The 26,294-nt window shown below is 33.8% G+C and overlaps 1 protein-coding gene and 1 non-coding gene across 3 annotated transcripts in view; both read right to left on the minus strand.

The window, feature by feature from the left end:
* LOC131077162 (HMG1/2-like protein) overlaps positions 1-22,802 on the minus strand; it is a 35,386-nt gene extending 12,584 nt beyond the window's left edge. Inside the window, exon 1 of one of the 2 annotated variants that reach the window (XM_058014598.2) lies at positions 22,557-22,802. In XM_058014598.2, the coding sequence (XP_057870581.1) occupies positions 22,557-22,594 (38 nt within the window). In that variant the 5' untranslated portion in view covers positions 22,595-22,802. Of the gene's footprint in view, positions 1-4,465; positions 4,685-22,556 lie in introns of those variants that run through there. The other variant, XM_058014599.2, reaches the window with a different exon arrangement.
* LOC131077169 (U1 spliceosomal RNA) lies at positions 22,682-22,843 on the minus strand. The gene has a single exon (XR_009113552.2). It is a non-coding gene; the product is annotated as a U1 spliceosomal RNA (small nuclear RNA).
* Positions 22,844-26,294: the final 3,451 nt, after the last annotated feature.

Here is a 26,294-nt window from a genome sequence, read left to right on the forward strand (position 1 = left end):
AATCACGTGGTAAACCCCAAACACCTGTTGCATAACTGACGCATCCCTCAGTATTTCCTTGACATGATGTAGCAAACCCTAGTATTTTGCTTCTGAAAACTGTACAGCTGCATGAGCAAACTAACAGTAATTTCGAACAAATTTTAGGGCTTTTTTAGTGATTCACCAAATTTCCATTTCTAAGATAAATCCAGCAAACTCTGTGACTTAGCTTCAGGGCATTCACAATGTCTACAAAATAACTTCTTTTTCACTCAAAGCAGCCCAAATCCCAATACAGAAACCCTGCAACCCTTTACCCACATTTAAAAATAAATTAAAGACCGTATCTGAAACCTAGATCAACCATACTGACCCACATCCTGATATTTCATTTCACTTTATTGTCAAGCACTCACAAAATGAACTAACAGTCTAACACAGTAACTTATGTGTAACCCAAAACAACCCAACTACAAAAACAGAGACAACAAACCTTCTGCCATCAAGAAAATAATTTCAAACCCCAAGTAACCAGCACTAAGATATTTAATTTCACCTCATTGTAATGCATTCACTATATGAAATAATGAAATAAATTGTCGCTGAACCAAGAAAAATTAAAAAACCTGTAACAAAAAATCTGCAATTTTTACAGACTTCCCAACCTCCCCAGCCCAAAAAGAGAATATCTTTATTCAGAAATATGAAACCTTTTGCCTTTCCAAGCCAGTAGCCACATACTTTCAAATTCCAACCTTTGCCCAGGGGGAAAAAAACTAACTCATAGTAATTCAGATCAAACATACTAAAGAGCACCCAGATATTTCATTTTGCTTCATCCTCATGCATTCCCAAAATGAACCGATATCGGAGTTCTTCTAACCTTAAACAACTCCTTCCTGAGGACTGAAACATAAACAACCACCTTTTACCCACATCAGTACCAATAATTTAGACACCATTATATAAAATTCAGATCAAGCACACAACCCAGCATCCAGATATTTTATATCTCTTCATTGTAAAGCATTAACAATATAACACAACATATTCTCACTAGCCCAACACATGGTCCAAAGGTTGCAAACTTGGAATTGGCCGAAAACTTGGCTGCTGGCAGCCCCAAATTACATAAGCAGGCAAAATATAATTTAAAAGTGCATGAAATGCAAAAACAAATTTAGACATAAACTAAATTATTATATTTATTATTTATTATTTATTATGAAACAATAATATTTATTTATTGTTCAAAATTATAAATATAAATTAATTTGTATGTATAATAATAATATTATTATTATGTTAGTCCAAGGGGTTGAGCTTAACTGGTTAAAACACTGGGTTCTCACTGTGGAGACCCATGTTCAATTCCCAATAGGGACATCTGAAGTGGAATTCTAAGTTGTGACTCTTGGCCTTCCATAGTATGGGGAAGGTCTTGGGGTCAATCTAATCAAATAGAATAATAATAATCATTCAAAGATATGTAATGGGGATGGGGCCCCCTACTGTGTCCCCACTGGTTCATAGTTCCAGTCAAAAGCTATTCAGGCTTCGGCCAATTACCGATCAAAAAAAATAATAATAATAATATTATTATTATGTTAATAAACCACCTACAATTTATTATCAATTATAATTCCACATACAATATTAAAAATTAAAACTTAGAAGTCAAAACTATTAGACTTCAAAGTTAATTTTAAACTACAAGACCAAAAAAATAGGGTTCACAAATTTGTTTTTTGTTTTTTACAATTTAAACTATTCATTTTAAAAAGAAAATTGCAAAAATAATAAAAAAAAATTAGTCAATAAATCAGTGAGGTGTCTTTTTTCCTGCAACTCATGATTTTGACAGCAGTTGCAACTCACAATTTTGGATTTGCACATGAATTGCTACTCCCATCCTTCTAACAGTAAACCGCGTCAAAATCGCAGAGAAACAAATATTTTACAAGTCCGCGGCTGATTTGTAAATGAGTTAGGGTTTTTGCCATTCGAGGAAGTAAATAAAATTTTGAAACTTGCCCATAATCATGCCAAAATCAACATGTTAATGGCAGATAAGTTGGTATTCAGCAAAATAAAATTGAAAGCGTTTCAGATTTTAAAAAACCAAACACTGTCTGATTCTGCATGGTTTCCAGAATATACCCGATTCTAGTACATATCCATATAAGAAATCGGTGCCTGATCTAGCTAATTTGGCAACTTATATTTAGAGAACACATAAGTCCATTTTGATCAGGCGTTACTGGGAATTGAGATTGACTAAGCAAATGAAAATTATATATGGAATTCAATTGCTCAAAAATTTAACTGGAAAAACTAAAAACTACCGACAAAAGTTAATACATAAAAACATGGAAATCAGCTGTTTATATTAATTCAAACCAAATAAAAAGGAAAAAAGAAAATCTGTGTTCTTTCTGGCACATCTCAAAACATTTTTTTTTTGTATTTTAAAATCAGAGAAAGGGTCTGGGCCTGGGTGCAGCGGCTCCAAGCAGAGCTGAGGAACAGTGCTCCACGTGTGGTCAAGGGGTGGATTAAGGCCTTCAAGGCCATAAGGACAATTACAACAAGTCATTTTTAATATTCTTATCAATTTTAATTTTCAACATCCGACAAAATATCAATTTGATCACTCCATCTAAAATTTACAAGTTTTTTTAACAGACTGATCTCCAGGTAGCCAATGAGTTATTCCTCTGCCAAAAAACTCACAAGTTCTCCCATGTGACAACTCCCCGAGTTATAGAACTATGGTCCAAACTTTTAAATTTAAAATAATATATAAAAATCAGCTCAAACATACTGAACTAACTGCACCGTGATATTTTATTTCACTTTGTTTTCACTAACAGAATGAAATAAAATTGTACATTCTCTGAATCATACTATCAAGACTCAGCAAGCATTGACAGATCAATGTCCAAGCCAACCTCAACAAGTCTGCAGACTCAACTAGCTAACTCAGCCAAGTTTGACAGCCACGTCTTGCATACTCAGCTGAATCTGACAGACAAGACTCACAAGTTTTAGCAGACTTGCAAAAATTGCCAAACACAATCTTTAAAAAGGCCTATTAAAAAAACTATGCTCTAAACCAAAACAAAATTCACAAATTACAAAACAGAAGCAACAACATCTGACTTGCCACAAAAAAAAAGTATCCTAATAAATAAAATTCAGATTAAAGATACTATACATCACCCAGAAATTGTCTCACTTCATTGTAATGCATTCACAATATCAACTGACACAAAAAGATACAAAATAGGGTACATTATGAAAACAAATCAGAAAACCCTGCACCCCCAAGGAAATATATTAAAAAAGCTAAAAATTGAATCTAAAACGTGAAGACCATTGAATGCACAACCCACTAGCCATAAATTTGAAAATCAGACATTGACCAAGGAAAACAAAATTTACACAAAATAAATGAAATTCAAACGAAACATACAGCAGTATACCTGGATATTTCGTTCCTAAAATGAAGAAATACAATAAATTTTCAAATCCAAATCCCAAAACAGAAACAATGACATTTTAATTACTCTCCACCCACTCTCCAACCAACACAATAATTTATCATTGAACCAAGTCAGGGTCCATATCCTACAACAACCATACGACAACCTTTTTCCTCCACCCAAGACAGAACTGAACCTAAAATGTGTATATCATTGCCTCTACGACCCAGCATCTATGTATTTTGAAGAATCCAAAAACTCTTAACCAGAAAAATAAAATAAAACCCAATATATGAAATTCAGATCAAACATATTGCAGTGCAGCCAGATAATTCGTTTCATTTACTGTTAACGTTTTCTCAAAACGGACCAATACAGTAATTTATTTAACTAAAATACAGCCCTAAACCCAAAACAGAAGAACCCAGTTTACACGCACCAAAAAACTAAACATAAACCCCAATTTATGAAATTCAGATCAAAAACCCTACTCAGCACACAGACATTATAATTTCACTTCATTGTGATGCATTCGCAATATGAACCTGCACAGTAAATTCTTTCTGAGCTAAGACAGATTTTAAATCCTATAACAACAAAACACAAATTTTAAGAACATAACGCATAATGTTTTAGCTCTACAACCCAGCGGCCGGTACATTCTAAAAATTGTAAGATAACAAAATGTTATTAGGAAAAAAACAAGTTTTAGTAGGAGCAACCCATCTGGGTATCCTTCGATACCTCGCGAAAAAAGCATTATCAAATCTCTAACAATGCCCAAAATGTGATTTTTACTATGCAAACTTTGCAAAACAATTTGGTAAGAGATTAAAATAAATCCCTTAACCACAAAATCAACTGGCCAGATAGAATACAGTTGAAACTCAAAAGAAAAAGGAACGTGGCCTGACAATATACAGCATTACAGGAGTATATAATGTACAAACAGAACAGAAGAAAGTGGGTAACATTTACTTTTCTTGCAATCATTTTACCTGGATGAAGAAGCTTGAGCTGATAGAATGCCTGGGCCAATTTACCCACTTCAGCTGAAACCCAAAACGCAGGGAGAGAATGAAATAGGGTATGAGAGGAGGAGAGGTGAAAGATGAAGCCAAGACCAAGGTCTTCCGGTTTCCGGTAACCTCCACCGACAATACCCGTCGTCACTATGCATGTGTCAATGGCCGGCCTTTGATTTGCCCCTCAAATTTATCGGTTTAAAAATCTAGTCTTTAAAACTAGGCCTTCACATGAATTTAGATCGCAGGAGACGGGAAACGCTGTACTGGCCCTAATTTATTTAAAAAATAAAAAATAAAAATCTTTGGGCCCCACCTTGATTGTAAGGGAAAATAATAAAAATACAAAATAAAAATCTTCGTGGGTCCTCCTTGATTGTAATGGAAAAAAATATCATAAATATTTGTCTAAAAGATGTTGGAGATTTCAATTTGGAGGTCTATTTATATCTTCTATCTAGCTATCTATTATTTATATCTTCATATTTATCTATTTCTTATTATTAGATGAATATTAGCATATATCTATTTTTAGAAAAATCTATGTAAAATACATCAAAGAGTATATTTTTTATTTTATTTTTATGGAGGTCTAGACTTGCGAGCATGGCAATCTAGTAAAGGCATGAAATCTAAAATCTGTGAGCACTCTGGGGCACGATCCCACCATCATCCCTTATGATGTCAGAGCCTTGCACTCAACAAGACTTGATCCCTAGTTGGTTCATTTGGAGACATTCAACTTCACCAGTAGACCAAGGGCACTTTAATTGAATGGTAACCCTTACTCTATATGTTTGTGTAACCCTATTTGAACCCAAACCATAATCAAATAAATTCGTGAATGTGAAATAAAAAATCTTATGTTTGGATTCAAATAACAAATAACCATAACATAATGCATTTGGTTTTGTTATAATGTCATCGCATACTTTTGAAGTCAAGAATTTATAGAATGGAAAATTATACATTCATCTTTTAATTATATCCATCCAAATTAAAAATTCTCAAGATATTAGTTATATCCAAACATAAGGTAACACATGAGTTAGCTAATATGTTTAATCACTGTGTCTAAATCAAGTTATTACGATTGTAAAAGAACTATACATGATTGTGTTGTTTCTAATCAATTACAAAATGGTCACCTCCAACAACATTTGAGAGGACACTTGAGCTATATTAGTGGTTTGTTATGCATGTTGGCTCATCAAAGCACTATCATATTCATGGGCATCATTATGGACATTTTCTAGCACCATTATGGCAATTATGTTATTATGTATGTAGTGTCTCATCAATGACATTTTTTGGCCCATCATACAACCTGTTACCCCTTGAAGTAGAATCTAATGCATGGCGAGTAGATTGTCCCTAAAGGCATACATGATGTAATCTCAAAGACCCAAGATAACCATTTTAAGGAATGCATTGAAAGCATTGCAAAGTAATATGTATCCCTCCATCTCCCCAAGGTTGACTGAAAACAAATCAGAATGAGTGACCTTATAAGAGCAAGTTGGCTCAAGATATTAATCAGATCATGATTAATCCAACTCCTTCTTACACTAACTACAGCAAGCATGTAGAAGATCTTGTATCATCCACTCAAAAAGGAAATAGATGTCAATCTTAATGTTTTCCTACGCACTTCCTAGAGTAAAAGTATTGTTGTTTCCTTATATCATTATCATATCTTACAAACTTAGAAACTTATGGAGTTATTTAGAATTCAAACCTTCAATCCAAAATATATTTTTATGGAAATGTTGAAAGTGAGATGAAAAAATATCAATTGAACTAACAAACATTACTATTGTCTATGATAAATGATATTTGTGATTGATTTGGCTCACTTAAAAATATAAATGAAAAAAATGTTCAAAGAATTTGAAAATATTATTACCTAAGATGAAAGCTAAACATTGTGCTTCAAGTTTTTCTTTAAAAAATTATATTTTTTTCTTCTAAAAAAATTACTTCATTCATTTAAATTAAAAAGCTATGAATCATACATTTGACAATGATTCTTACATTGTCTGCATGAAAAAATCCTTCTCTCTTCATTTTGGTCATTACAATCTACCTATAAATGCCTAAAAGATTCAAATTCCTTACATCAATAACCTTAAAAATATAAAACTATTGATTGCTTTATTTCAGAAGTAATAGTTTTATGCATGTGCCATGGTGTTTTTGTAATAGGAACCACCATGGAAATTCAAAGCTTTATCATATGTATAAAATTCAATAGAAATAATGACAATAGAAGAGTCAATTATAATTTACACTCCATGCATGGGCTACCATACAAAAATACCTAAACTTTTACATTATCCATCTATGTTGAAAACTCATCAAGGAAATTATAGAACGCTTGCACAATAAGGTTTAAAAGGGGAATATCCCAATAAATTTAATTTTAGTTTCATGGGTGACCCTTTCCAAAATGGAAGTAGACTCAAAATAGTGAAGAAATATTTGTTGAAATCTAAGCCTAAGAATTGGCGATAACTATTTGTTAAGCATGATCAAGGTCTAAAATTTGTGACAGATAATACTTTAACTTACATCAGTTTATTTAGAAGGCTTGTACATTCCTACAACATATAGATCTCATTTATTTTTTCCTTCACGCCTTGTTTACAATGCAATAAACTAGTCAAATTAACTTGTGGCTCAATATTGTTTTGAAAATTTTGAATGAAGGCATCTACCATTTGCTAAAAATTAACAATTGAATAATTAGGCAAGGAGAAAAATCATTCCAAAGCTTTGTCTTTTAAAGATCAAGGGAAGAGTTTTGTAAGAAGCAATTGATCGTAGAAGAAGTCACTACATAAAGTGGAAAATGCTTTTTGCATGAGTGTGAGGGTCACCATGTCCATGATATTTCTCCATCGAGGAACCTCAATGTGTTATGGAAATGGAGTGCAAAGGATATCAATGGAAACTTGGCTACTTGTTGAATATATAGAGATAGTGGATTTGGATTGGGTTATGTTAGCTAATTATTTTTGTAATGATGAAACATTTTGTAACAAATGGTTTACGGAGGCTTCTATGGATGAATTGAATTGACAACAATTAGATTGTGATGAAGGATTGAAAGATGTAGTATGATAAGTGGATGGAACATCGTGGTAGTTGGGTGGAGGAGATGATTGAGAAACAAAGGGTAGATTGGTTGAAAGTGGAATATAAGCATATTGATTGATAGGATTCCCCCAACTAATAACATGGATAGAATTACCATTTTGTGCAGTAATAACCATGATGAAAGATGTGTATGTAGAAACATTGGCTATAGATGTAGGAAAAGGCATAAATATCTCAACTTAGGTTGGAGGAGTGGAATGTCCAAGCACTTCTGCACAACTAGCTAGCTTCATAGTGTTATCATCCACTATGTGAGCTATACCACATTGAACATCCACACCATCTTCATCATTTTGAATCAACCTCCTTAAACCTTCGATAAAGGGGACTGGCTCTCCAACGAAGTGTTCTTGGCTCACGAATTTTTGAAGATCTTCCAATTGCTTGTCAATCTTGACCAATTGTTCATTAAACACTTGCATTGAAGAGTCATCCTCGTCGTGAGAAGCATGAAGAGAAGGAATCTTGATGATGTTAGACAAGGTAGGTGCTAGATTAAGAGAAGAGGATTCACCCAAACTCCTAGGTGGAAATAAGTCAACCAACTCATACTCAACACCTTTAGTGTTTAAACCACAATAAAGCCACAAGTCTATAACTTCTTCTTATGTGGATATTGGATTCAAAACAACGGCTTATGAAACACATACACAAGAACAAGCTCTAGCAACACACAATTGCTCATAAGAAACAAAGAAGAAAGGCTAGATGCCAAGGAAAAGTAATTGTTTTATGCTCTCAATGTCTTTTATATAATTTTGAATGATAATACAAGCAAGTAACAAGTAATATGCAATTATAGCAATGAAACAAGTGACTAAACAATACAATATAGCGATAAAATGATCAACTAACCACTTGTTTGAGAAATGTGGGCTAAAGAAATGATGATCAAAGCACATACAAGATGAATTAATGTATCTAAATTCAAAAATTGTATTTAATTGAACTTGAATTTGAACACCCAAATAAAAAATTATGCAAGCAATGTTGGGTTCACCAAAATGAAAAGTGGTGGAAATGGGGGGTTCACTAGTCTAAACATGCAAACTAGGAGTCGGTCCCAATCCCATTAATTTCAATGTATAACAACCAATTAGGCCCAACTTCAGTCCCTTGGGATAGTTGGGCACTTTGGTTGATTGTTTTCTTTTGTGTGTTGATATTTTAGACACCTAAAAATGTCCTAACTTAATTAAATAATAAATATTATTTTATTATTATTCCTCTACTAATTAAATAAATATTTTTATTTATTTATTTATTTCCTTAGCCTTTTCTTTTATTAATTAAATAAAAAAAATTATTTTTTTAATTAGTTCATTAGCCTTTTCTTTTCGATAATTAAATAAATATTTATTATTTTTTTAACTGTTCTTATTCCACCTTGTTCAACTATTAATCAAATAAATACTTTATTTAAGTAATTAATTCAGTACCCTCTTCTATGTAATCCTAGCCCTCCAACTTGTTCACATGGATCATAATCTAAATTTGCAATCATATGAAAATTGTCTCACTCTCTCCCTTTCATGTCTAACTAAAGTGTCGTCTCCCATTCATTAAACCTAAACACCTATCAAAAAGTCAACCTTTTAGTCTAATCCATCCATTCATTCAACCTCTCAATATGATTCATTTCTTCTACTTCTTGATCTCATTCATCCATCCATTTTAACCTCTTAATCTTATTCATTCTCTCTTCACCTCTTAATCATGACATTCATCTCTTACTCTCTTAATCTAGGTCTTTGATTTTCTTGAAGATTTCTATAAAATAGGCCTTTTCCCTCATTTTTCACCTACCTAATATGCATATAGAGTACTTGTTTAGAGCTTCATACTATCCATTTAGCTATCATTGCTTTCTTGTTGGTGTACTTGCATCATGCTTGCATCATCAATCAACCACACTTCACTCTTTTTATGCCATATTGTGCTAAAGCTTAATGTGAAGAGTAAATAATACTATCTACAAGGTCTTAAAGGATTAGAGAATGATAAAGTCAATCTTATCACGTGTATGAAGGTATATTGTATTTGTTTCATTTGCATTCACTTGATTTAAAGCTCTATTGGTGTTGTTGGTTTGCTTGTGGGTTTTTAATTTGTGGTTCGACTTTGATGAGTTTACAATAGGTTTACCTTTCAATGTACGCATATATGATTGGATGTGATGAAGACAATAAATGATGGAAGAACTAAAAAAATTGTAAGATTTAGCATGAATAGAAAGATATAGAATAAAAAAATAAAAAATATACTCAAATATGGAAATGAGATACATAAAGGAACCTATGTGTAAAATATGGACCTAAAAGTGTCAAACTATAGAGCGATCTGCCCTAGAATTGAGGTGTTTTTGTTAGTTGTGATGTATAGATTCTAGATTTGTGTGCCATGTAGATCATTCTCCTAAATTTTCAATGGAAAAGTGTCGATCATTGGAGCGATGCTCTATAAACTAGGGGTTTTCGCCTGTTCAGAGTTCAAAATTATGTGTCTTTGTCTACACTCTACAAATCTGCAACTCTCTGTTGTCAAATCTAGAACCTACACAGGAAAAAAGTTTGAAAAAATGTTAGCCTATATAGGGGTTTGCTTAAGTAAAACCCAAGGTAGGAATTAACCTCCACTAAAACAATGATGATTAGTAAAGAGAGCTTACCCTTACAGGGAAGCGGCTAAAAACCTTAAAGAAATGTATAATTAACAAGTTATACCTTTGTTATGATCTTCTTACCTTGAAGCCTTGTAAAATGTTGATGTTGCTTGATAGAAGTTAATGCTTCCCTTCACCCATGGAGAAAACTATAAGATTTTTCTATGAAGGTAGCCACCCAATATCTATAGGCTTAATGGAAAGCTCAAGAACAAGAGAAAAATGATACGATAAGAATAAATTGTATTCTGATCAATAATGCAATATAGTCAATCAATTGATTGACTATAGTCAATCAATATAGTCAATCAATTGATTCAATTGGCATGAATATATATAGGAGACCCCCTAGTTAAACTGGTGAACGTGTGAAACATAGGAGTGCATAAGATTATGACAAGTGTTATAATCTTATGGCATGATAACCAAAGTGAATACCTATTATCCCACCTAAAGTGGAAAATCGATAGTGTGATAACACCACAAAAGGTGGATTACCCACCGAAGGTGGAAAAGTGAACCCACAAAATGTGGATGTCATAATGTGATAAAAGTAGTAAAGATGGGAATATCGCATATAAAGTGGAAATGATAACATGATAACACCACCTAAAGTGAATATGCTCCTAAAAGATCTTATGTGGTCCCTAAATAAGCTTAAGTAACGTGTAGTTATGACCCAGGTGAAGAATAACAAAGGTACAACACCTTAATTACACCAACATAAATGAATAAACTTGATCATGATTTCTAGCTTGAATGCTTGAATTCTTGTTTTCAAATCTCTCTTGTGGAGTATTGAAGATGCCCTAATTGTAATCGATCGATTAGAACTCGCTTGATGTGAAGAGATGTGCCAACATTTGGGGGCACTTTCCTACTTATAAACTTCTCGACCATTGGAGATCTAAATTTGGGCTTGGTTTGACTGGACCATGAGGCTAAGCACCATAGACCATGAGACTAGGCTACTAGGCACCATAGTCTAGGAGGACTAGGCCACTAGGAACCGTAGTCTAGGACAACTAGGTTGGTGGGCACCATTAAAACTAACATCTTGAACCAAAATCTAGGTCAATGAGCATGGATTAGTGCTAAGCTTCCAGGTTTGGCCATGGCTTGAGCACAATAAGTTATTAATCAGGAGCAAAAAGGAAAACCACCAAAGTGAGCCCCAAATGAGTGTGAATTGTACGAGGATGTAATTTATGACACTATGATATCATATAGCAAATGCATATTGATAATCTTATAAACGCTTAATTTATTCTCTCAAAAGGAAAATGCACGTATTCAAGGAGGTAATTGAAAAGAATGCACATATAAAGTGTTTTTATTTTAGTTCAACCTAAATAGAAAACTATCTAAAAAAATGCTTAAACTCACATGCAAAATCATTTCAAAAACATTGAACAGTACTTCTCTTTATCAAATATCTCCAAAAATTATGAAATTTTCAATTAGATCTGATATGACTATCTTTCAATTACATTCGGGATATTCTAGATCCTTTTTACAACATTACAAGTTTCCTTTTATAGAAAAAGTGCAAAACATGTTAGCTTGGTACCTAATAGCAGCCTTTACAATATTTTGACTTTTCAATTACAAAAAATATCTAGGAGTTTGTGTCCATTACCATATTTGATTTTGCATTTAAAATATATCAAAGATCACATGATTGTTAATGTAGGTGCTCCAATCATAATGCTTGATCCATTTGCATAGGCCAAAAATGTTGAGCCACTTCAAAACCATGTCATCTACTGAGCTGGATTTGGTTTGATTGAAATCTGATGACCGATAAAAATATGCTCTATTCTCTATACCTCTCTTCCCATGCCGCATATTTCCTTTCATCAGTCCATTGGAACTCCTAAATTTTGACAATCTTGTCATTATGACTGGCATATTTTACATCCAAAACTGCCCTTGCTTCCTTGTTGAAACTATCACATAACATCTCCAAGGCATACATCTCATCTAGTATTAAATTTAGTAACCCCATGTTTAATTCATTATCAACATAAATAGAAGATACAACCTCTAGGCTCACATTACTGAATTTTGTCTTCTACTGCTCTAGGGTTTTAACTTAACTCTTCTCATCTTTGATGTCAGGTATCCCTTTACTCTCCATTGAGTTAACCATCTTCAATTGCTCTCTCAATTTCTTCTCATGTTTGAGCATGTAGAACACCACCTAAACCAAGGCTTCCATCATCTCAACAACATCTTTTAGCTTTGTAAGTTCCTCAAGATCAAAATTTGTCACCTTAATAATTTGCCTAATTTTTTTAGTCCTTGGCATCCATCTATTCATGATATCCTTAAAATTACCTAAATCCTTATCATGTTTAGCCAGAGAAAAAACGAGGTATGCATAGGCCTCATATGCTTCATCTACCCTTCCATTTATTCTATTTAACATATGGTTAAGCAAGTTTGAGACCATTTTTCTCACAACTCGTAATTTATCTTCTCTTTTTTCCTACACTTGTTCCTTCAATTCTTCGATCTCAAAGAATAGAGCCTCTATATCTAATGGAAAAAGTTTTGCATAACTTGAAGTTGGATTGTAACTATTGGAATAAGGGTGCCAAATGATGCCAACTTGTTTTCTTCATACACCCTAAGCTTTTCCAAAACCTACATGTATCTCTATTGCAAATCATTATGATGATTTTGTAGTTTGTTAATTGTTGCCTCACTAAACAAAGCAGTGTTGACAAGTAGAGATGCAGCTTTAGGGGTAAGAGTCTTTGATCCTCTTTACTACTACATCTCCCTTCAGTGTTTCAATGCTATTCACAACATTTGGCTTATCTATATTGTGAGCCAAGGTTTAAATTTCAAGGGTTTCAAAATTAGGGCTAAAACCTTATCCAAGTATTGCTTGTTCATCTTGTTCCTCAGTGGTATAGATTTGTTTTTTTTTTCTCCTTATTGTTTGAAAAACAAGGGTAGTCATTATTGTTGGTGTTGGAAATAAGCCACACCCGGACCGACGATGGACTGGTCCAAGAGGGGCCAGTAGCTCAGTAGTAGAGCACTCCAGCAGCGATGGAAGGTCCTAGGTTTGAGTCCTAGCTGGTCCATGTCTCAACATGGTATTAGATCCAGGTCCAGGCTAGGAGCCCCAAGCACACGAGAGGTGTGTCTTAAGGGGGGATGTTGGTGTTGGAAATAAGCCACACCCGGACTGACGATGGATTGGTCCAAGAGGGGCTAGTAGCTCAATGGTAGAGCACTCCAATAGCATATGGAAGGTCCTAGGTTCGAGTCCTAGCTGGTCCATGTCTCAACAATTATATCCCAATTAGGCAACAATAATATGTCACCACCTCTCACCATATGCTTGCCTTGGTCAGGGATAATATTATCTACCTTAAATTTATCTTAAGCAAAACTTACCCACCTCTTGTCATTGGGATGGGTCAACTTTATTCCTCTCTTCAATGACCCTTTTTTGGTATTCCTCTTGTCTAACCCTAATTGCGTAAATTTTAAATTCTCTAGTCTTAAAAAAATCATCATCATATAAGAACATCCTGCAAGATAAAACCCTAATGTTACTACTATTGTCTATGACAACCTTTAGACACTCCTCACTTCTATTTTCAGGCATATCAAGGTCAATCATCCTTGTTGGTGAGGACTTAGATTCAAAAACCTTTGGAACCTTGAGAATATTTTCAATCTCAATTATTTCAACCACTTCTTTCACTTTTTCTTTTGGATTAGAGGCCTTTTGCCTTTTATTTTGTTGTTGTTCAAGCATGACAAGAGCTCGAGATTGCTCTTCTGGCTCTTCAATTTGAGCTCTAACATATGGTCTAACTGGGACACTTGGATCTCTTTGAATCTTAGGTCTCCCCTCTTTTGTATCCATTAATTGATCTGCATTGGCCACATCTTTTGTATCCTGACCATTCTGTTGTCTTCATCAACAAAGTAGCCTCAAAAGTTAGGATCCTTTTTCATTTTCATCTTTTCATCCCTAACAATTCTAAACCACTTTCTCTTTCTATCATCTACCTCCTCTATCAAGAGGCAAGTTCTTGTAACATCCTCATCAAAATTTGTCTCATGGGGGATGAAGGCCTCTTCACACTAGCCCTCGTTGCATTGATAAGTACTAGATCAAAATTGTTTCTTGGTCTAACATGTAACATCATGTACTTCTTTAATGGAGAATATATTTGAACTAATCCATCCTTGTTTACAACTTGGAAGTTGGACCACTTCAATGAAGTAGGAACATTTCTTTCGATCTCTCGTATGAGTTTTTTCAGACTCATTCAATTGCGAGATGATCTCTAGGCATGCTATCCTTCTAGACACACATACTAACAATAGATGGGGCTTAACAAGGCACCCATATATCCAGAATGAAGTGGAGTATTGGTGGAGATTTCAATCACCCCAATTATTCCTGAGACCCAACTATGGAGTTCTCTTAGTTGATTTTTCAAAAATCCATTATATCCCTTGGGATCCTTTCAATCCTATCACCAAAATACCCAAGCAACTTATTCACAAAAAATTCTTCAAAAATGACGAAGCTAGAAATATCATGGTCCCTGCCTCTTATGTAGGTCCAAAATTGAATGGGAAGGGTATTCCTTTTTTCATCTACTTCTTTAACGTGTAGAAATATCATAGTCCATATCTCATATGTAGTTCAAGATGACAAGTTGGTCATTGAATGTCAAAATGCGTAGAATCCTATCAATACATGGGATCAACTTGTCCCATTTTTTAAGAACACATTACATCCTTCTAACAATGGTTAGAATCTAGATATCAAGTGACCCGATCAATTGAAAGAATATCAAATATCGTGCAAGATTACGTATACTAGTTCAAATGATTAACAATATTACCCCAAGTGACAAATCTAACAATTTCTCATTTTTAAGTCCAAGAGTAGATTATAAGAACCTGTAAATAAGGACTTGAAAAACACTACCCTTGCAACATGAGATGATGAATTCAACTAGGCACAATTGACAAAACAAAAACATGTTGCTCAATCTTGAACATCTCAACCTTCCAATCTATGGGTCATACCAAAGCCTTGAGTTCTTGGCCACACAAAAAAAATATAAAAAGAATTTTTTTTTATCTTCTCCTTCCTCTTCTTTTTATTATTATTGTAAAAAGAAGGGTTCTAAGTGTTTTAAAGTGAAGGAAGAGTTTGATTGTACAATTTCCAAATGCATAAAAGAAGATTCTTCCCATAAAGACTTTTGGTGATAGTACATATGATGGTCAACTTCAAAGGTAGAATTAATAAGGCTACCTTGTTGAACCATAATTAAATTTTATGGGAGATGTGATAATTTATTTGTCACTCCTACTCACCTAACACATGATTTATCTGTGAATTGTATCATGAATAATGACTTGTAGAAAAAAATAAAAATTAAGTTCATTGTCAACAAAATACATTTTTTTATAGATCCACGTCATCGTCCATGTTCACTTGGATGAAAGGATAATGTTTTATCCTTCTGGATCACACATACATGCATCATGTCTTTTGCACGTGGTCTCAATTTTATCGATAATTTTAGCTATGGTCTGATCACTATGGATTGTTGTGGTTTGTTACTAGGTAAAACCTATCAATATGATAGGAAAAAACATTACAAAACTTGTAATAACACGTATACATTGTAATAAGATAAAAATGCATTCTTGATTAAATTTAATAGAAGTGTAGCTAATTTAGTAGTCTATTTTAAACATGCATGCAAAGCTATCAATCAAGGACAAGAGCTTTCTTTAATTTTTTTAAGGTCACGATCTAATGATTCTTACATGCAGAAGTCATTATGTAAAACCACATTATACTCTTCATAAATTGTAATCATATTCACATGTGTTCAAAGAGCTAAAATCACTTCCCCCATAATGAGAAATCAATCACACTAAATTGTCATTGCTCTTGTTGCACCTCTTCTTGATGTCCTGTTGTATCAATGACCACTTTCCCAAAGTGATGAAATCAAAAGGTAAATTCAAAATTTATTGTCCAAGAGTTTCATCAAACAAATTACCTCACATGCTCCACCAATTTTTCTCGTGCACTCAAGTAGAGATCACCACCAAAAATTAATATCCACTTTCTTGCATTGAGGACCTTTTGGATCAACTTTAGGGTGCCAAATGCTTCTCCAAGTTTGATCTAAAAAGTGAGTATCACAAGGTAATGTTTAGAAAGAGGACACTTGTAAGACAACTTTTAATGTTAAAATGAGTTCTTTTAAGTAGCTTGTGATGTCATTTGGTCTCACTAGTGCTCCTACCACTTTCATGGAATTGATGAATGAGGTATTTTAAGATTCGTTGGACAAATTTTTTATCACCTTCTTAAATGATATTCTTGTACTTTTTCACACTTGGAAAGTACATACTTAGCATTTTTTGACATGTTCTTTGCACGACCCAATAGAAACATCTATATGCCAACTTTCCTATTTTTTTAGGTAGACATTCATCTTCTATCTTGGATTATTTATCGATGCTCAAGGAGTTTGGCTAGATCTTGAAAAAGCGGAAGTTCTTCTCAGAAAACCAAATCTTTTGTCTCTCATTAAATTGAGAAGTTCTCTTGGTCTTGCTAACTTCTGCCACAAGTTCATCCATCATTATTCAAACATTGCTTCACCTTTGCGCTAATTGACAAAGACTAATGTTGTCTTTAAGTGGATTGAGAAGTTACGTTTTATAACTATTCTTGTACTATTAAATCTCTCATAACCTTTTGAGATCAAGATAGATGCTTCATAACATTGGTCAAAGCCATCAAGCATTGGAGACATTATCTCTTGGGAAAATAAACAATTGTCCATATTGTTTACTTGTCTCTATAGTTTCTCCAATCTCAAAACAAAATTTAAGAAGCTAGGCATATGAAGCGGGACTCGTATTTACATAAGTATCACTTGGTCATCATGTACAAGAAAGGGAACACACACAATGTTGTAAATTGTTGGAGTCATCCTCCTCTAACTAATGCTTTAATTATTGTGACTGCTTCTTATTTGGGACTTCAAACACGGTCTTCTTGGTATGCTTAAGATCTTGATTTTGGTCTGGCCTACAAAGTCTTCAAAATCATACATCTTCTAATTTGACACATTTTAAAGGTTTTTACATCACTTGTTGCTTTATAAGTTTGATAAGCTTTGTGTTCCTTAAGATCACTCAACTTATCTTCTCAAGGAAGCATGCTCTAATCTCCATGGTAGTCATTTTAGTGAGAAGAAAAAACTTCATCATTTTCAACATTACTTTTATTGGCCTCACATGCAACAAGATGTTCAACATTCCCTCAATAGATGTGTGGTATGTTATTGTTTTAAACCAACAAATAAAAAGACGAGGTTGAGCATTCCTTAGCTTATTTCTACTTGCCCTTTGAAAAACATTTCCATGGACTTAGTTAGTGATTTTCCAATGATTGTTCCTCGTTATGAATGTGTGTTTTTCAATTAATTCAACAAGATGACTAAGTTCATCGCATGTCACGAGATAAGTTATTCACATGACTGATCCTAATTATTTTTTGACTCTATTTGGTAATTCTTTACTCTACCTACTAGCATTTTTTAAAATCGAAACTCACATTTTGTGGGCTATTTTTGGCAATATTGATGGAAGATTTTAGGAGTTTCCCTTGTAGACACTTAAATCTGGCTAATCAATTTAGTCAAATTTATTTCCTTTAGCCATTTAATTAATTAAATATCTTAATTAATTAGCCCATTCCTTGAGTTAATTAATCTAATTGATTAATTCTCCCCTTCCAGTCCCTTGAATTAATTAATCTAATTAATTAATTCTCCCATTCCAATCCCTTGAATTAATTAATCTAATTAATTAATTCTCTTTCCAATCTCTTGAGTTAATTAAATCCCCCCCACCCCCCCTTTACAATCCATGAATTAATTAATTCCCCTTTTCATCCATTTTATTTGAATTATTTAAATTCAAATATTCCCTTTTGATCACATGTCTCCTAACTTCTAACTACCTAATTAACCCCCTTCTAACCTAACCTCCAATCTAAACCTTGGGTTCTAACCAACACTATCCCCCCAAACTAACCTTATCCTAACCTCCCCTCACATGTGTGTACACACACATATTCTCTAATTTCCTTAATTTTAGGAAATTAAAGCCTATTTTGGGTGGCTCCCTCCCAAAATATACACGTGTCCTCAAGGACACATGTCAAACCCCTTTTGCCACTTGTCCTCCCTTATTGAGCCACTTGTCATCTTTGAGCACACGCGTGGAATCTTATTCCACTTGTCATTCCTGGGATTGCCACTTGTCCTCCTTGAAGACAAGTGTTGCATTTTCCCAATCCCTTCCTCTCCTATTTAATCCCCCTCATTTTCAATCACAGGATCCACTTTGTTTGCATTGCATTGTTATAATGCATCTTTTCACCCACGCTCAACACATCCATACTATCATAATGCCAAATTCCACCTTCACATGCAATCATTCTATCTTTGCATCTTGAATTCAATCAACATATCAACATCATGGAGCACAATCGAGCATGAGCTAGTGTCATGAGCACACATCCAAATCGGGGATAATCAAATCAAAGTTGGAGTATGAGGTTTGCATTTACTTGATTATTGCTTCTTTATCTCATTTCCTTTTTAAGCATCCCAGTCTTGAGGTGTTTGGAGTTTATAGCTTGCTTGATTGTTTAGTTTATATTTCGATCAATTTAGTATAGCACACATATTTACCTCACACATCCCTTAATTTCCCCACTATTATTCCCTCTCAGTCAAATGAAAAGATTGAAGTTTTGAATACGACTCTTGTGCAAATTTGATTATTTATCGTCATACTTCACCTCCCAAGTGAAATTTGAGCCTAACCCATTTCGAGCATGTTTAGAACTAGGCAATTCACTTGTCCATAGGTCACTCACCATTTAAGGCATGTCCTGGTTTTTCAGTATTTTGCTCCATTTGAGTTGCTCTTATCTTTTCCTTCTCCCACAATTGTGTCGATTTAGAAAGAACAATATAAAGCCTACTTCGTGTAATTTATGCAATGTCTTCAATCGAAAGTAAACTAGACCCTTAAAAAAACTAAAGAAAAGTGAAAACAACTCATGGATTATCATCAACTCTCACATCATTTTCAAGTTGGGGGTAGAGTTTAACTATACTCAAACAATATCAATTCAAGAAGAAAACACACAATAAGTTCAGGTCACTTCACTATGGGCCTACACTATTTTTGAGGTGGTGTTTGACAATGCTTTCAAACTTCATCTTCTAGCATAATTAAGTATCCATGATGTCATCAACATTGGTCTCTCAAACACAACCATGAATCGACATTAGAGAATAGACGTCCTATCAGTCATCTTATCAATGTTGTTCCTAATCTTTAGCTTCTAGTGGATTCTAATTGAATTTTGACATAGACTCATCAAAATGGACATGGTTTAATCACTTTATATCTTGTTGCCAAGCAAAGTTGATTTCCACATCAAGCTTGTCAGATCTCTCACCACTAGTTGTCTAAAAATTTTCCTTCTCTTTTAAGATCATTGAAGTCCAATGCTACTATCATTGAGAAGAGTGACGAGGATTCATAGCGTATAACAAACTTATTTTAGTAATTTTTATCCTATGTAAAAACTTAAAAGATCTAAGAGTCAAAAGTTAAACATTAGTTGTTTAGAGATCATAATAAAATAACTAACTATTAATTTGTCAATTTCTAGTCATTTTCACGTTCTTTAATATAGACATATGCATGCCTATATAATTATAAATTCGCTTCACATACACATTAGAATTCAAGTTTGCAGTTTGTATTGGTTGCAAAGATTAACATCCTTCATAGAATCTAATCTATGATGTTTCTTGTTGGCTTGTTATTCCATATTATCTAAAGTTTGGATTTGATCTATAGATTATTGTTCCTTATAATTTGGTTCAAATCCACAACACATGTTGAACCCCCTACTTTCTAACTCAAATTTAATCCAAGGCCCAGTCTAACTCTCTAGCCATTGCTTGTTGTTTTGAGTGTAAAATGCATGATTTATACATTATTTGTCATATATATAATGATAAACCCTAAATTTATTATTGATATCAAGAAGATCAATTGGGCATCTCGTTGATCACATTATCATTTATAGAGCACCACAATGCATCATGAACTAGCATCAACATCATAGTGACAAATTAAGAATCTTGCATGACTAATTGACTTGTCTCAAACCTTAAAATTAGATCCAAGGGTTTGACTAAGGAAGATATCTTTGCACAATAAACTCCAAAGTATCTATAAATACCACTCAATCCAAATAATACAGGCGATTTTTTGTTTTGTTTTTGTAGGTGCCTATATCTCAAATCTTAGATTGAGAGTACTTTATTAATTAGTGTTCATTTATCTTTTTTCTTACCCTTATATCATTCTAGAAATGATTTTTTTTTTCTTAAATGTCATTTTTGTGACCTTTGATCTTACATCCCTTACTTTAAACAGATGAAATAAAAATGAATAGAGCTCCAATTTCTAGGCCAAAAATATGCCACATAGATAAATATGTTAGTGTCTCATCACTTATAAACATGTGATTATCTCCTTGGAAAATACAACAATTATATTGTCCATTCTTCACATATTTAGTTGCAACTTTTTTTGTTAATATTATGAGATTTTTTCTAGTTTTCGTTTTATACATTAATATATATACATTAAACTTTCTCTTTTAGCTCTCCTCTCATTTCTCTCCTTTGTTAGCTCTCATTTTTGTGTTACTCACCTAACCCCATGCCACCCCTTCAATGATTCACTCGTCTTCTCTTCTCTAGCTCATTATCCCAATGATGGATCATGGAGTCACTCACCTAACTACACGCCACCCCTTCAACTATTCACTCATTTTCCCTCCTCTAGCTCATTATCCTCACGATGGATCATGGAGTCACTCACCTCACCCCACACCACCCCTTCAACCATTCACTCATTTTCTCTTCTCTAACTCATTATCCCCATGATGATCATGGAGTTACTCACCTAACCCATACTACCCCTTCCGCTATTCACTCATTTTCTCTTCTCTAGCTCATTATCCTCACGATGGATCATGGAGTCACTCACCTAACCCCACGTCGCCCCTTCAACTATTCACTCATTTTCTCTTCTCTAACTCATTAACCCCACACCACCCCTTCTACTATTCACTCATTTTCTCTTCTCTAACTCATTATCCTCACGATGAATCATGGAGTCACTCACCTAACCCCACACCATCCCTTCAACTAATCACCCATTTTCTCTTCTTCAACTCATTATCCTCATGATGGATCATGGAGTCACTCACCTAACCCCACACTGCCCCTTCAGCTACTCACTCATTTTCTCTTCTAGCTCATTAACCCCACACCAACCCTTCAACTATTCACTGATTTTCTCTTCTCTAGTTCATTATCCTCGTGATGGATCATGGAGTCACTCACCTAACCCCACACCACCCCTTAGCTATTCACTCATTTTCTCTTCTCTAGCTCATGATGGATTACAAAGTCACTTACTAACCCCACACCACCCCTTAGCTATTAACTCATTTTCTCTTCTCTAGCTCATTATCCTCATGATGAATCATTTCATGGAGTCACTCACCTAACCCCACACAGCCCCTTCAACGATTCTCTCATTTTCTCTTCTCTAGCTCATTAACCCGACACCACCCCTTCAACTATTCACTCATTTTCTTTTCTCTAACACATTATCTCACCTAACCCCACACCACCCCTTCAACTATTCACTCATTTTCTATTCTCTAACTCACTTTCCTCGTAATGAATCATGAATTATCTCACCTAACCCCACACCACCCCTTCAACTATTCACTCAATTTCCATTCTCTAACTCACTTTCCTCCTGATGAATCACGAAGTCACTCAGCTAACCCCCACACCTACCCTTACACAATTAAATCCAAAAGTTACTTATGAGATACCTGCCCAACCCATTACCAATTTATGAAGTACCTGCCTGCTCTGTAAAACTACTTCACACTCAACACACTCATTAATCATAAAAGGTACTTAATTAACCTTTAAAATTACTATTCACCCATTAAACATACAGGCTACCTGACAAGATTACCAATCTGTCTACAGAAACAAAAAAGATCACTAGATCATCTACTTTTAGGGTACTGTTACCTACCTGCTCTGTAAACAAGTACCATCATTCAACTCGTCCATACTCTCATATGCTGTATCAGCCCAGCACCAACTCACCCTTTGTACATTCCTGCTCTCTGAATTTACCGCGTTTTCTATTTTATTTTATTAGGGGCTGCGCGAACGCATGCCCCCACTACCAAATATTATGACGTGCACTCACCCGAAAAGGTGATGCTAGAAACATCCCCCTCCTTTGAGTGCAATGGAGGTGATGTTTCCAGGCCATTGGCCTTCCTGATCACCAATTGACCCCGCCCAGGTATGTATGCTTGCAAGTTTTTCTTACTCGGCATTTTAAAGGCCCAGTTCTCTCATTTCTTTTCTACGGTTTGCATGTGGGATTTTATTTCCTTGTAACTTTCGACCCTTTTCAGAGCTTGACTGCACTTCAATGGAGGCCATTCTTCAGGCGCTGTTAGCAAAATAGAAGTACTGCGCAGGTTTTGGCGGCAATCAAAACTTATTTACTTCTTTCCTTGATTTTTTGCTCCTGTGTTTGTCTCCTTTTTTTTTTTTCTCTCTCTGTAGTCCTTCGTTTTTTTCTAAGTAAACGTTAGCGAATAGTATTTGTGATGCATCCCTTTTCACGATGGACTTTCGATGGTGCAAGGGGGATGAGGGTCTGAATTTGATGGTCATATTTAGGTATTTTTATGTCTATGTTTTAAATTTCGTGTATAAATTGTTAAAATTGTTTTCAGATGGATATGTGGTAATTTAAATTTAAAGATTTTTTTCAAAAATTTTAACATATGATGGAATATATGACTAATAATCTAATAATATATAATAGGGACTTCCTTAAAGTTGTTCTTAGATCAATTCCATTCTTTTTAGTGAGCTCTGCATCCCAAAAATGTTCCAAAAAATGCATTGCATTTTGGGTTAAAGTTGATCATAAGATCAAGTCTTATTCTCTTTTAGTGAGCTCACATCCCAAAAAAGTTCCTAAAAAAAGCATTGCATTTTGGGTTAAAGTTGATCTTAGGACCAAGTCGTCCTTCCCTTTTAATGTGCTCCGCATCCCAAAAATGTTCCTAAAAATGCATTGCATTTTGGGTTGAAGTTGATCTTAGGACAAAGTCTTCCTTCCCTTTTAATGTTCTTCGCATCCCAAAAATGTTCCTAAAAAATGCATTGCATTTTGGCCTAAAATACTCTATGGGGTTTCTCTCTTACCATATGGGCTTTGCTAAACAACACACTTATTTGATAAAATTGATGATATGAGTTGTCTAATGTGCTTTGTGCTCTGAAGATTTGAATAGTATGTGGATTTTATGGAAGCGTGTGGGAATTAATGGAATAATAAGGTGGGTGTAGCATCCATTCAAATAAAGTTTAATTTTTATTTCATTTCAATGGATGAATTGAGAAATTACATCTAAACACTTTTTTTTTTCCATGTAGACATTTTTCAAGTCGACATATTAGAGGAGATTGAAAAGAGCAAGGTTCAAGTATACAATGTTATATTTTCTTCAATTTTTCATCACTCCTATAAATGTGCAAACTATAAAGATTATGTAAATGACCTTTGCCTTCCTTGTTGAATAGTGAAGAGAAATGATCCCTTAAATTTTATAGTGATATATTTTATTATTTCCAAGCAATTGGTGTTTCATTATATCGAGGCAAGGCACAATTGATTGTAACAATGTTTTTACTTTTCTTTTGTAATTCTATCATGGTTTAATATTCTTTTTTGGGGGAAAATATTCATTAGTACCTTGTATGTGAGCTCTTAGATTATTCTAAAAGGAAATTAAGGTTATCTTTAGCGTTTTACCAAATGCTTAAGGTATTGGATTTTTTTTTTTATAACTTAAAGCTATATTCAAATTCAATCATGGGGTTGTTAAAAGTCATTTTTGAGATTTAAAACTCATTCCTAACAATCTTCTTCATATAATCGGAGTTTAGGTACCTTATAATCAATGTAAGAATTCACTATATCCTACTAGAGCCCATTTTCACAAGTATTTGCTTTGCTTATGATATTATTGGGTCTATACATTTCCTATCAGGAAAAGCTCAATTCTAGGTAGGTTCTTAAGTATGTCTGCCAAACTTCGTATTAAAAATTCAAATTTCTTGCATATAGAATGTAGAACTTAACATTGTTTATGCGTTTTATTTATCAAGGGTTACCTTTTATAAAGTGCTTAGAACACATGTATAGGGTTAGAAATGGAATGCAAGAAAAAAGATTGACAAATAAAATGCACGAGACTTAGATAAATATAAAGATATTTAATGAATTCTCAATCAAAATGTACATATATTATAATATGAAAATGACTGTTTAGTTCACATTATATATGATTGTTTAGCTTATATTGTAGATAGGCTATATAAAATATTATCCTACTACTTCCAGGATTATGTATGTTATTGATACATCATACTCTTAATTTGTAAGGGTAGTGGTAAAACCACTATTTGTGTCAAGTGCATTGGGCAACTTGTTTATGACACCTCATTTTCTTGATACTCCCTTGGCTTGCTGAGTGAGATTATGTTTTAGGAAGTGGAACAAAAGTTTTGGGACCCAACACATTATTTGTCCTAGTATTTAATATTTTTTATGATCATATGAAATACTATTTCCTTGCAATATCATGACTCACTAATAGATCAAATCTACATCATTCTAACTTAATTATTTATCCATGACATCAACATTCTAGTTATTTTATATATAAAATATTACACTATTTCTTGAATATATACTAACACATAAAACAATTCAATCACTACAAATGAGTAATGCAAAATATCAAACCTTTAATTGTATTATTCAATTGAACCACTTAATTGTATTATTCAAATGAACCACTTACATATAGAGTAGAACAAATTATCATGTATTCATATAATCTCACTTGAAAAAAAGCATTTACAAAATATTTACACAAACTTGTACTAAGATTCTCCTATGGTAAACTCTTAATGATTGCATCCCACATTTTCTCAATCTCTAACCCCTTTTTTAAAATACATCTATATTTATAGATTTTTTTGTAATTGATTCAATTAATGAAATAAAATGTTTCCTTAATATTTGGGAGGAAATTCTAATTGATTCAATTAGTGAAATCAAATGTTTCCTTAATATTTAGGAGAAACCTTTTAAAGTTATGACTTGAGAGGTTCTAAAAACCTTGTCAAGGTTGAAAGGGTTATGATAACCATGTCAAAATTCAATGGTAGTTTCATAGCCCAGTTAAATTGTTAACATTTTTAACCTTACAAAATAATTTTTCAAAACACTTTTGCACTTTCTTAGAGTTATCTACGAATCATTTCCTTTGTTCCTCTTGATGGTTAAAAATAACTAGTCAAAGATTTGAGGGGTTCTAGAAACTATATCAAAGGATAGGTAGGAGGTGAGTGTCATAAGGAAACAAGAACCTAGGATGTTAGTTCCGAGTTCCATTTGGGTCCCAAAATCTATAAGGGATATATGAAAATAAACTTATTATGAAGAAAGAGTGGGTCACTGGCAATGAGAAGAACCACGGACTTGGAACCTAGGTTCCAAGTTCCTATCGAGGCTTAGATTCCAATAAGGAATATGAGCTTCAACTTTTTGGTAGCAATGACATGACAGGTTTCAAGAATCTTGTTGAGATCTAATAGAGGTTTCAAAACCATTAGGTTTTATTGAAGACATAACATTTTACTTGGTTCTTAGCTAATTTTCATTATTCATTTT

This window comes from Cryptomeria japonica, chromosome 9 (genome assembly GCF_030272615.1).
Source record: "Cryptomeria japonica chromosome 9, Sugi_1.0, whole genome shotgun sequence".
Taxonomy (NCBI): domain Eukaryota; kingdom Viridiplantae; phylum Streptophyta; class Pinopsida; order Cupressales; family Cupressaceae; genus Cryptomeria; species Cryptomeria japonica.